General features: G+C 43.8%; 1 protein-coding gene across 4 annotated transcripts in view; it reads left to right on the top strand.

Moving 5' to 3' along the window:
- Brd8 (bromodomain containing 8) overlaps positions 1-12,736 on the top strand; it is a 23,049-nt gene extending 10,313 nt beyond the window's left edge. For 2 of the 4 annotated variants that reach the window (XM_036204272.1, XM_036204273.1), the window contains exons 8-22: positions 1,580-1,716; positions 2,176-2,394; positions 2,834-2,978; positions 4,282-4,491; positions 4,868-5,148; positions 5,454-5,906; positions 6,173-6,266; positions 6,466-6,512; positions 7,247-7,461; positions 7,835-7,927; positions 8,088-8,156; positions 8,663-8,840; positions 9,650-9,754; positions 10,179-10,223; positions 12,333-12,736. In XM_036204272.1, coding sequence (XP_036060165.1) covers positions 1,580-1,716; positions 2,176-2,394; positions 2,834-2,978; positions 4,282-4,491; positions 4,868-5,148; positions 5,454-5,906; positions 6,173-6,266; positions 6,466-6,512; positions 7,247-7,461; positions 7,835-7,927; positions 8,088-8,156; positions 8,663-8,840; positions 9,650-9,754; positions 10,179-10,223; positions 12,333-12,392 — 2,351 coding nt within the window. In that variant the 3' untranslated portion in view covers positions 12,393-12,736. The remainder of the gene's footprint in view (positions 1-1,579; positions 1,717-2,175; positions 2,395-2,833; positions 2,979-4,281; positions 4,492-4,867; positions 5,149-5,453; positions 5,907-6,172; positions 6,267-6,465; positions 6,513-7,246; positions 7,462-7,834; positions 7,928-8,087; positions 8,157-8,662; positions 8,841-9,649; positions 9,755-10,178; positions 10,224-12,332) is intronic. The other 2 variants (XM_036204274.1, XM_036204275.1) reach the window with 1 other exon arrangement.

Genomic DNA, 12,736 nt, shown 5'->3' with positions numbered 1-12,736 from the left:
GATGACAGTTGGCTATCGTGTTCAGTGAGTGGTGACCGTGCCACTGTGGAGACGTAGCTGACGATTATTTTCTAATCACCGTCTATTAGTTTAAGTTTGCAAAGTTTATCATCCCCCCCCTTCCCCAAACATTCTTTTTGTTTTCTTTGCTAGGGGTTGAACTGAGGGCCTTGTACATGCCCCTAAAGTCAGACCTCCAGTGACATTAAGTAAACAGGCTTTTATCAAAAGGAGTTCTATACTGATAGGCTTTGGAAACTACCAGAAACCTACACCTGTTCAGTTATTTGATCCTTCATGTTTCCCATAACTGGTTTTGTATTGTCCCATGATTGCCCAGTTGTGGGCTCCAGATAAGCAAAATGTTTTAGGTTCCTGACTGATCTGCCAGGATTGTGGGGCAGTTAAAACTTTCCCTCACTCTCTAAAGTTTCAGTATTTTTGAATTTGTGGAGCAAACTGGCAGTAACAGGAGAAATGTATAGATGTACTGTCAGCATGTGCACAGAAGCCTCCTAAAATAGCCCAGTCAGAAACACTGACCTTGCGTGTATGAGGCTTATTAGTCTGTAGCACCAACAAACAACTAAAAAGGAAAGAATAATTCTTATCTTTTTTTTACCAGAATAAATCATCCATTAGTGTCCGAGAAAAAATACTTAGAAAATGAGGTCTCTTTATAGTCTAGATCTCCAGTTTACTTGTAGAACTCATAAGCTTGGTGATAATATGGTGAACATAGTATAGGTTTTATGTTTTTACTTTTTAAATTTTTTATTTTTTTATTTTTATTAGTTTGTTGGTGGGGGGCACAGGTGAGTGCCATCGTGTCTATGTACAAATCAGAGGACAAGTTGTGGAAGTCCATTCTCTTCTCCCACTAGGTGGGTCCCAGAAATTGAACTCGGTCTTGGTAGTATGAGCTTTTACTCACTGAACCATCTCATTGGCCTTAATGAAGGTTTTAGAACTCAGAGGCCAATAAAAAAAGCCAAATATGGAGCTGGGTGTGGTGGTGTACACCTTTAATCCAGCACTTGGGAGGCTGGGGCAGGCGGATCTCTGTGAGCCAGTCCACTTTACAAAGTGGGTTCCAGGCCAGCTAGTGCGACATTGTGAGAAATTCTTAAAGAGGGGGGGAAAAAAAGGAAAGCCAGATACAGTGGTGAATGCCTGTAATTCCAGAATTTGGCAAGTGGATCCAGGAAGGAGGTGGAATCAAAAATTCATCTCAGTGAGCCTTGGGAGATGAGGTAGGGGGAGAAAGATCAGTGTTTGCAAGTGTAAGTAAGAGAGACTACATGGTGTGAACCAATGAGGTCTTTTCCTCTTTTTAAAAGCAGACTCTTAAATTCTGGAGAAGACATTGAGAAGTATGTAAACCATTTACTACAAGGACCTTTGAAATAGTTAAGTAGTTATTTTGTTTAGTGTGAAAATTGCCCTTAGTTTTAAAAATTAAGCTAAAGAAAGTAATAAAGCTTCTAATTTAGACTCATAATGTTTCTTTAGGATATACTAGTGGCTGGTTTCACTTATTTAGTCCTGAAGATTTGGTCTCTGTTTGCTTATGTTCTAGCTCGGCAAGCAGTAAAAACACCTCCTCGAAGGCTGCCAACTGTGATGGTCCGCTCACCTATAGATTCTGCCTCCCCAGGAGGTGATTACCCACTGGGAGACTTGACTCCAACCACTATGGAAGAGGCTACCTCTGGGGTAAGTCTGTTGGCATTGATTGAAGTTGATTTGCAAAGGAACAATAAGCCAGCAGAGAGCTGATAATGGGAAACCACTTGTTGCCTAGAAGCAACTTCTCTTGGTCTGAACTCTAAAGATTGTAAAGATGGACCTAAAAGCATGGAGGATATTGGCTTTTTGAGAGATAGGTAAAGGACTATGTGAATTATTTGTAAATGTATTTAGTCTTATGAAATTTCTGCTGAATAAATCTTTATAAATAAAATAGTAATAGTGTTTTGAGGAGTTTGAAAATAAGGAGGTTGGATGGAATGATTGGGTTGTGGGTTAGAGTGAGTGGAAGAGAAAAAAGTATAGACAGTTTCTGGGTATTTCCATTCAGAACTAATAAAATAATAGACACACTAACCCATCCAGATTAGTAGGGAACCTTCCGTAGTTTGAGAAGTCAGATAAAGGTTCTCTGTTGTCTCTTAGGTAACCCCTGGGACTTTGCCGAGTACCCCAGTCACCTCGTTTCCTGGGATTCCTGACACCCTTCCTCCAGGCTCTGCACCCTTAGAAGCCCCCATGACCCCAGTAACAGATGAGTCACCCCAGAAAAAGATGCTTGGACAGAAAGCAACTCCACCCCCCTCCCCTCTGCTGTCAGAGCTCTTGAAGAAGGGCAGCCTCCTGCCTACTAGCCCCAGACTGGTATGGAGACTTCTGTGGGTGTTTGAGAGCTGTGGTGATTTAGTACTTGGAAGGGAGTGCCTGGGCCCTAAAATACGACCTGGGGAAAAACAAAAACACACGCAAAACAAACAAGCAAGCAAACAAACAGCAATGTCCTAGTTAAAGGTTCACTTCTAAAAAGTGCACTAAGTTGGTCCTTGGATCCTCAGGTGTCTGAATGATAATTACTTGTGGTTTTCTTCCCCCAGAGAACTCTTGTCACTGAAGTTCTGAACATTAGAGTTTAGAGTTTCCCTTCTATCTTGAATAATTTTTGTGGACACTAAGTTTTGGTTTGAAGAAGTTTGTTTGAGCACTGGAGCGTTTTGTTGTTGTTGTTGTTGTTGTTGTTGTTGTTTTTGGGAAGTGGTAGTGGAAGATCTTGAGTATAGCCTTCACCTCTGCTCTTCCCTGGTAGGTAAATGAGAGTGACATGTCTGTGGCTTCTGGCCATCTGAACAGCACAGGTGTGCTCCTGGAGGTAGGCGGGGTTCTTCCCATGATACATGGTGGGGAGATGCAGCCCACAACCAGTACTGTTGCAGCCTCCCCTGCTGCCTCAGGTAAGTTACTGTTCATGCTTTTCATGGCCATTATAAAGAAAATAGTTATCATATATTTAAGGCCCAATTAGTTTTTAGACTTTGCTTTGGAGCTAGTTTTTCGATTAAACAACATAGTGTTTGAGATTATTGATCCATTCCAAAATAAAATATTGATAGCTCTAATTGACCTCAGAATAGGTAATAATAAAAAGGAACAGTAAAGTTAATAGTGACACTGTGCCTTGCAGAATGCAGAAAGATTCCTGAGATCCCTGGGGTAAATAGGGGAAAGAGATTTAGAACCAGAGAGCTGGACTTGAATCTCACATCACTCATACTATTTGATTTTGTGACCTTGAATAGATAACTATTGAAGCTTAGTTTTCTATTTTATTAATTGTGGCAAAATATTAGTTTTTGCAACATTGTGGAAAAAAATTAGAGACCCTGGAGATTATAAAATAGGGGAAAGAGATTGGAACTAGAGACCTGGTTTGAATCTCAGATCCACCTTACTGTTGGTTTTGTGACATTAGACAGGCAGCTTAACTATTGAGACTTAGTTTCCTGTTTTATTAATGGTGACATATATACTTCAGGGATGTGTTAAGGATTAAATAACAGACAATATGAAGCAAGAATACTAATACCATATAAACATTAGAGATTGGACAGAGTATGGTGGCGCACGCCTTTAATCCCAGCACTCGAGAGGCAGAGGCAGGCGGATCTCTGTGAGTTCAAGGCCAGCCTGGTCTGCCGAGCAAGTTCCAGGACAGCCAGGACTACACAGGAAAATCTCTGTCTTAAAAATCCAAAATAAACACCCCTAAAACAGAACAATTAGCATTTGATTAAAGTTGAGCTTGGGTAGTATACAGTGTGCCGAACTTCGGCAGAAGTGGCAAGGTTTCTTCTCGATTCTCCTTTTCTTCCCTTTTTTGTTTTGTTTTGTTTTCAAGACATGGTCTTGATATGGCGCTCAGGCTGTCCAGGATTTTGCTTTGTAGCCATGGAACTCTCTTTTCTTCCTCAGCCTCTTGCCTGTCATGCCAGTCCTTTTATTTTATTGTTGGTGACTGCTTATTTTCCCTCAGAGAAAATGACTCCCCATTTTTAATATATACAGTGTATAACCTGGCGCTTGGGTTCATTCCTAGCTTGGAGAAAGACCTTAGGTGAGGCTAAAGAAGGTGGGGTGTGGTTATGAGCCACTTCCACCCTTTGGAACTGTAGGGCGTTCTTGATTAGTCCTAGAGTGGCTAGTGCTTCTTGTTCACGTGCGTTCTTTCCTCATTTTGTGCCCCTCTTTGTCTGTCAGGTGCTCCCACCCTTTCCCGGCTTCTAGAAGCTGGCCCTGCACAGTTCACCACTCCTCTTCCCTCCTTCACCACTGTTGCCAGCGAGCCTCCAGTGAAACTTGTGCCACCTCCTGTAGAGCCTGTGTCCCAGGCTACCATTGTCATGATGCCTGCGCTGCCAGCACCATCCTCTGCTCCGCCTGTCTCCACTCCTGAAAGTGCAGCTCCAGGTTCGTCCCTGACCCACGCCCTGAGCAGCCTCAGGACCCAACTTAGTCAGAGAAGCTCATCTCCCACATAGATGCTCCTCTTCTGTTCTCCATAGACAAAAGCAGTCATCTTTATCCTTGGGTAAACAAGGATAGAAGTGGGTGTGTATCTTAGGAGGTGGGCGGGGAAGGTTAAGTGTAGACACAGAATGCTTGAGAGTGTATTCTCACCTTACCTTGTAAATAAAATGAGGAAGAAGAAAACATGGGCAGAAGTGAGTTTTTGACCTTAAGTGTGTCTGACCGTGTGTGTCTACAGCTCTGGTGTGATCTCCAGGTGGTCATTTACTAATGGATAAGCTTCTGAGTTGCTTTTTCTCTTCCTGTTATTAATCAGTGAGTCAGCCTGACAACTGTGTTCCCCTGGAAGCTGTGGGAGATCCACATACTGTGACTGTTTCCATGGATAGCAGTGAAATCTCCATGATCATTAATTCTATCAAAGAAGAGTGTTTCCGGTCAGGAGTAGCAGAAGCGCCTGGTGGATCAAAGGCTCCAAGCATAGATGGGAAGGAAGATTTAGATCTGGCGGAGAAGATGGATATTGCTGTGTCTTACACAGGTGAAGAGTTGGACTTTGAAACAGTTGGAGATATTATTGCCATCATTGAAGACAAGGTAACTACTTAGCAAAATCCTAAAAAGTCTCCCTGTGTAGTACTACAGAGACTACCCTCTTCTTCCTTCCTTTGATTTTCTTAGTAAGAAAGATGAATTGTTCTTTTGCCCATTTTCATCTTTGAAGTCTGATAGACTGCTTGTCTGCCCTGCCCTCCCACTGTTGCTCAGCACAAGTGTTGTTTCTTTCCACTGAACTTAGGGAAAGGTGGAGAGAGCCGCTTTAGGTGCAGCAGCTGATTCTGTCCTGGTAACCGAGGACACAGCTCTTTCTGGGTTCTCAGCAGTTTGTGTCTTGGGGACAGGTTGATGATCACCCTGAAGTGCTGGATGTGGCAGCTGTAGAAGCAGCACTGTCGTTCTGTGAAGAACATGACGACCCTCAGTCCCTGCCTGGCCCTTGGGAGCACCCTATCCAGCAGGAACGGGACAAGCCAGCCCCTCTTCCAGCACCAGAGACGACAGTCAAACAGGAGAGACCCGACTTTGAGGAGACCGAGAACAAAGGGATCCATGAACTGGTAGACATCAGGGAGTCAGGTGTGGAGATTAAGGTGGAACCTGCAGAGCCAGAGCCAGGCATGTCAGGGGCCGAGAGAGTAGCTGGAGTCGGTCCAGTCTCAAGTATGGAGCCACCAGAACTCAGGAGTCAAGACTTCGATGAAGAACCTAGAAGTTCTGCAGCTGGAGAGATTGGTGAAGCAGGTGGTTCCAGCGGGAAAGGCGACGAGATGCCACTTTCCACTGTGAAGACAGAGGTACTTAATACGACTGGGTGGGGAGAGAGGAGGAGGAGGGTGATGACGGAGGCAACTTAGGCTCAGGAATTCCTGAGTCTTGGCGTGTTGTACATACCCAAAGCCACAGACTGCCAACTAGTAGTGTGCTCATCCTATCTTGCCAAGGCGATCGTTAAAATACTAGATGATTTCTTCTATGGTCTTAACAATCATGGGAGAATAAAATTGTGGGAACTATAACAATTTCTTAGGAATTAGGATACTTACTCTTTTTTGATCTTCAGGCATCCCCTGAAAGCATGTTGTCTCCATCACATGGCTCAAATCCTATTGAAGATCCTTTAGAGGCAGAGACTCAACACAAGTTTGAAATGTCAGGTAAGTAACGGTAGAAACTTTGAACTGTACCTGACTTGAAATGCCTTCCTTTGGCTTCTCGGGGTTTGTGGGTTGTGGGCAAGGAGAGGAGGTAGGACAGGACAGCGTGGAAAGGAAGGAGAGCTGCAGGGAAGGCCGTGGTCCACAGGAAGGGGAAGCCGAGTACAAAATCTCCAGGTAGTCTTTCTCTCCTCTGCAGACTCGTTGAAAGAAGAATCAGGGACTATTTTTGGAAGCCAGATAAAGGTATTTCAGACTTTTCTTTATTCCTCTTGCCAGATGATTAGGTTTTCCCAATTTAGTAAATTGGTCGCTATCTTTTTCGTAAACCGGTAGGAGTTAGATGAATAGAAGCTGTCGTAGCCAGTCCGGCCTAGTGGGAGTTCTGCAGCAGCAGCAGCGGCGGCAGCGCGTGCTTCCCTAGGAGAGTTGTGAGGATCATGTAGTTTCTCTGCAGCTAGTGCACAAAGAAGTTTGGTACATCTAGAGTGACTGAGAGTGACTACAGGTGTCAGGAAGAGCGTGTGGGGAGGCAGGTACCGCTAGACATTGAAAGAGAATGATTGGGTTTTATCTTAGAATCACTGAAGTAGTAGGAACAATTTAAAGTAATGTGAGGTGAGCTTGCTCCATCAGCAAAGACATGAAATAAAATGATTCTCGATAACTTTGTACCCAGGGTCAGAGTTCCTCTCAAGAGCCAGGGGAAAGAAGGAACGCCTCTTAGCTTAGTCTTAAGTAAGTAGCTTTTTTATTTTTCCTTCCTTTAAAAAAGATCCTGGGCTTTATTCTTTGTCCAGGTTCTAAATTACTTTACCTTACTTAGTCAGTAAGTAGAGGGTAGTATAAGTGATAGAGGGCTCAGCCAAAAAAGTGTGAGGCCATCTCCAGAGCTGATCTGACCCCAAACAGAGCTCATTCAGTATGCTTTACTGGGTAGCTTTGCTTGCATTTGTTGACTGATGCACACTCTATCTAAGGATGCTCCGGGTGAGGAGGAGGAAGAAGATGGAGTCAGTGAAGTGGCTAGCCTAGAGGAGCCCAAGGAAGAGGACCAAGGAGAGGGCTATTTGTCTGAGATGGATAATGAGCCCCCTGTGAGCGAGAGTGACGATGGCTTTAGTATCCACAATGCCACACTGCAGTCACACACACTGGCAGACTCCATCCCAAGCAGCCCTGCCTCCTCACAGTTGTGAGTATCTGTGATGCCTTCTTTTTTTCATTTTGAGACATGGTCTCATGGACCCCAGGCTGGTGTTCGGTTCATACTACATAGCTGAGGGTGATCTTGAACTTCTCATCCTTTTGCTTCTGTCCCAATGCTGGGATTACAGACAGATTATAGGTGTGAACAGCCATGCCTCTCACTCCCCACAGTGGGTGGGTGTTTTTTGTTGGGGGGGGGGCATTGAACTTTTGACTGCCAGGCAAGCATTCTCCCAGAGGGCCACACCCCTAGCCTTAATTTACTTATTTTCCCTTTCTTGGCTTGCAACAGATAGTCGGGGAGAACTAGGGTTTTGTTTTTCTCCGTATGCTTAGTAGCACTCCTGTGTCTGTTTCAGCTCCGTGTGCAGTGAAGATCAGGAAGCAATTCAGGCTCAGAAGATATGGAAGAAAGCCATTATGCTTGTGTGGAGAGCTGCAGCAAATCACAGGTGAGCAGGCTTTACCATTGTCGGCTTAGGAGATTATTTGAGTGAGCCACGAGACTGCGTATGTTGGTGTTGGGTCTACAGACCTTCTGTTGCATAGAGTACATTCTCCCCCTTTGCTTCAGGAGAATAAGTCAATAACCAATCTGTTCTTTTTGGACAGGTATGCCAATGTGTTCCTGCAACCTGTTACAGATGACATAGCACCTGGCTACCATAGCATTGTGCAGAGGTAAGCCATGGTCCAACTAACATGCCTAACTTAGAATTTGTGTAGGCTTAAGTGAATTTTTGCATTAGGTAGTAAATTTAAAGCAAAAGTGATTTGTTTGTTTATTTGTTTTTCTGTTTTTGTTGTTGTTGTTTTTGTTGTTGTTTTTCAAGACAGGGTTTTTCTGTGTAGTTTTGGTGCCTGTCCTGGATCTTGCTCTGTAGACCAGGCTGGCCTCGAACTTGAAGACTAGGATTGGTGTTAAACTGACCATTGCAATGGCTAATCACCATTAACAGTCCAAAAGAATAAACACCTTTCACTACTTTCCTTGATGCCTACTCTGCAGATTGGCTTTTGTGGGGAATTGAGTACATGCTTTGGGATAATGGGTCGGCATTTAAATCTTGGTGGCTGATACTAAAGGTATATGTGAACAGGACTATATAGTGATACTATATTCAGAAATCCAAGTGAATCCTCCTCCTCCATAGCCAATTAGCCCTGTTTGTTTGTTTGTTTTTTAGACCTATGGATTTGTCAACAATTAAGAAAAACATTGAAAATGGACTGATCCGCAGCACAGCCGAGTTTCAGCGTGACATCATGCTGATGTTTCAGAATGCTGTTATGTATAACAGCTCAGACCATGATGTGTATCACATGGCAGTGGAGATGCAAAGAGATGTCCTGGAACAGATCCAGGTACATTGAGGCTCATTTTTGTTTCAGTAGAGATGTAATAAAGTGAAGAGTTCATATTGATGACTTGTTTGTAATAGGCATCAAGAACAGATAAGTAATTGTTTTTCTTACTGAAGTTGTATAGGTTTTATTGGTTTGGTGGAAGAAACATGATAGAAATTCTGTCTTTCTTGGGCAAATGAATCCCGTTTTTGAAGGTTTTGTTGCTGCTGCTGCTGTTGTGCTCTCATTGCTAGGGATCTAACCCGTGCTTCCTTCTGTGAGCTGTGCAGATACTGCACCCCTGAGCTACACCACATCCCCATCACACCCAGTGTATTCATGTTAGGAAGTAAGCCCAGGGAGGGCTTCATGTGTGGCAGACAAGCACTGTTCCATCTCAGCTATATCCCTACCCCCTCTGAAGTTTTAAACTTAGTTTTTAGGGGGTTCATGTTATTTTTTAGTTACATAAAGTATTGTGGCACATGTATCAAAAGTGTGTGTAATACCTATTTATCACAGGAAGTCCACTTCTGTCTTAAGAGTTGTATCACCACCACCCTTTATGATGTTGACCTTGGAGGACTAGTGTATCTTTGTTAAGTGTGCCAAGTGACTTGAAGTGCTGAAAGGTCTTTGTTTATTTTATTTAAAAGCTACTTTTCACTTCTAAATCATTTAGGAACAGTTAGAATTAAGCCTTTTAGTAAGCCAAAAAGTATTGACTAGAAGATACTATGTAAGTTATAGTCACAAAACCTGAAGTATGTTGGTCCTTTCCTACTGGATCGGATCTTTGTGACCAAACTTTTTTCTTCTCCCTGCAGCAATTCTTGGCCACACAGTTGATTATGCAAACATCCGAGTCTGGAATCAGTGCTAAAAGTCTTCGGGGGAGAGATTCTACCCGAAAACAAGATGCTTCAGAGAAGGTAAGGAGACAGAAATGAAGTCTAAAACATCCAGAGAACCTTAAGTTACTCTAATGTTGCTAACCTTCTGCAAGCCAGTGGTGTGTAAATAGATTTTAGAATGGTGGTGGCTTGCTTCTGTCCAGCTGTTGAAGAAGTCTGCTGTGACTGATGTGGGAGAGAGTGTGAGTGAGTGAGTGAGTTATTAATCCTCTAGCAGAGTGCTGTCAGGGTGGGGGGAAGTAGCGCCCGGTAGCTGGTGACTCAGCTCCTGTTCTGGAGTCCTGTGGTAGACGGCTGTGGGATCTTTCCTCCTGCTCTCGAGTTTTACATTTTTGTCTTTGTGCTGTGTGTGTGGTGCTTTTGCCCTCTGTCCTTAGGTTTGGGGTGCTTGTGGCTGAGAGTTTCTGTGGAACCTGATCAGTATTTGTTTGTCCTCTAACAGGACAGTGTCCCCATGGGCTCTCCTGCCTTCCTTCTCTCTCTCTTTGTAAGTATTGAATGGCTGCACGGGGTGATGTTGGCAGAAAGATTCTTAGCTCCTGCTGGGCCTGGGTGGCAGAGGGAAATCCAACATGCAGACTGTGGCAATGTCTTGAAATTCTTGAAAAGAAAAGCTCTTTTCTTCTGCATTCTGGTCTCTTTGCGTGTGTGTGTGTGTATGTGTGTGTGTCAGGGAGCGTGGGGGGCAGGGATGGCTGTTGCTGGGCAGGGACTGACTATAAGATGGCTGCACTGAAATCGGAGGTGTTCTTGGGAAAAGACTGGGAGGCACCTGCTCCTCGTTTCTCACTTCCACCTTTTACCAATTCTTTAGTTACAAGTGGAAGATAGCTCCGAGCAGCAGCTGCTGCCTGGTCTCTCAGCAGTGTCCTTGTGTTGGCAGATTTTTAACACGCACCTTCCACTTCCTCCTAACTAAACCGGGAGACTTGACACACAAACCCTCAGTAAAATTAAGCTAAAGATTCCAGTGGTAAAGGCACTTGCCATGGAAGTCTGGTGACCTGAATTTGATCCCCAGACCCCAAAGAAAGTGGGAGGAGAGTACTGACTCCACAGAGTTGTCCTCTGCACCCACGTGTGCCACCGCATACATCACCTAGAGTAGTGATGATTTACTCAGAATGGTTTCAAAGAGCTCGGTAGCAGTGACCACTGGCTACACTAATAGCTGGTGGGATTATAGGTAAACATAACAGATCTAGTTTAAAGGCTTTTATTTTTTTTTGCTCCATAAACTAAATGACTAACTCTGTTCATGGTAGAGCAGTGAAGTAAGGGAAAACATGCTGAAAACCTAGATGGTCTTAAAATCATTGGATAACCTTTGAGGGCCTTGTTTTTTTCATCTATGATAGAAGTACTAATGAGTTGAGTGCAGGAGGATTGAGGCATACTAGGCTATGGACTAAGACCCTGTCTCCAAAGAGAGCGGGAGGGAGTACTAGAGAGGTACTCAGAAGTTAAGAACACTGCTGTTCTTGGAGAGGATCTGGGTTGAGTGTCCAGCAACCACATGGTGGCTCACAACTGCCTGTAATTCCAGTTTCAAGGAATCCAAAGCCCTTTTCCGGCCTCCACAGGCACTGCGCACTTGTGGTGCATGTATACACATGCAGGCAAAACATTCATACACAGTAAATGAAAATAAGTCTTTTTAAAAAAGGAAGAAGAAAGAAAAAATAAGATTGAGATACCTGTCTAGCCTACCTCACAGGGATGTTGTGAGGATAAACTAAGTTATGAAACTAACTTTAAAAAAATTAAAATGTTACACAAATGCAAGGTGTTATTTCTATTCTTACTGTTGGCTATTGGCAACTTATGTTCTAAAAATTTTTTAATCCTTGCATATTAGAAATGCAGAAATGGTCCGGCCCAGCAAAAGTGTTCACTAGTTCATCTTGCCTATAGACCTGTACCACAAACAGAACACTGTGATCGCTATTCTTTGTTATTGGCCTGCAACAGTGACTCTCGATCCTCATTCAAGTGGCTGGCTATTGCAAGGCCAGTTAATAGGATCTTTTATCTATCGAAGACAGCAAAGTTTTGCACAAGAGGAAGGAACTGGGCTGCAGGGAGAGAGCAGCAGATGGAAAGAAGCCTGATTGTCCTGATCTCATGGAGAACATCTGTCAGGAGGTGCTAGGGAGCTAGTGCCAGGGTCAGCCTGCAGGAAAGGCCTTTCTTATAGGGACCAGCAACTGGACAGGTATGTTAGCTAAGAACCTCACTACCCACTGCCCTTTCTGCCTCCTCACCTCTCATCTGCACTACCTGTTCTTTACACACAATTCGGCGGGGCTGGGTGGGATGACTGATAGTCGTTCTGTGGGACCCCAGGTGAATTTCGAAGACCTTTGTATTGACATGAGGAAAGTACTGTCTTAGAGTTCCACTCACAAAATATCAGGTGTTCTTTTAGCTACTCTGTGGGAAAACAGAAAATCCTTTCCACTTTGTCCCTTTGGTATTCTCTGTAGATTCTTTCCCCCCAAGAAGTAAAATTCCCAGCATTCCTGTTGTGTGATGTCTCTTACTGTGTAACCAGCTCACTCATGTTTCCTTCCTTCCTTCCTTTGGTGTTGTCTAGGATGGGGGAACCAGGGGACGCCGCTGTGCCATTGAAGCAGATATGAAGATGAAGAAGTGAAGCCTCAGAGTCCCCTCTTTGAGCAGAACCTGAACTAGGAATAAACAAGATAGAGCTTGGGGCATGTGGGCTCAGGTCCACACTTGATCTTAGTCAAAAGGCTGAGAAGCAATATGGGCCCAGAAGAGAAGGTGCCTGGGCCAGATGCCATGAGTTGAGAAAAATCTCTTTTCAGAGAGTTGGAGTAGCACAGTTGCCCGTTTTAGGGCAAAAATCATGGGTTGTGTTAATGCCCTAATGTGTAGCTAGCAGATTGTAGCTAATTTGTACTGTCTTGTGAAGTGTACAGACTTTTTTAAAAAATAAACCTGTGAAGCTTGTGTATATAACAAACAGAAGGTAAA

The sequence above is a fragment of the Onychomys torridus genome, chromosome 13 (genome assembly GCF_903995425.1).
Source record: "Onychomys torridus chromosome 13, mOncTor1.1, whole genome shotgun sequence".
Classification (NCBI taxonomy): Eukaryota; Metazoa; Chordata; class Mammalia; order Rodentia; family Cricetidae; genus Onychomys; species Onychomys torridus.
Note: the sequence above shows the minus strand (reverse complement) of the source record. Positions and strands in the feature narration are given on the sequence as shown.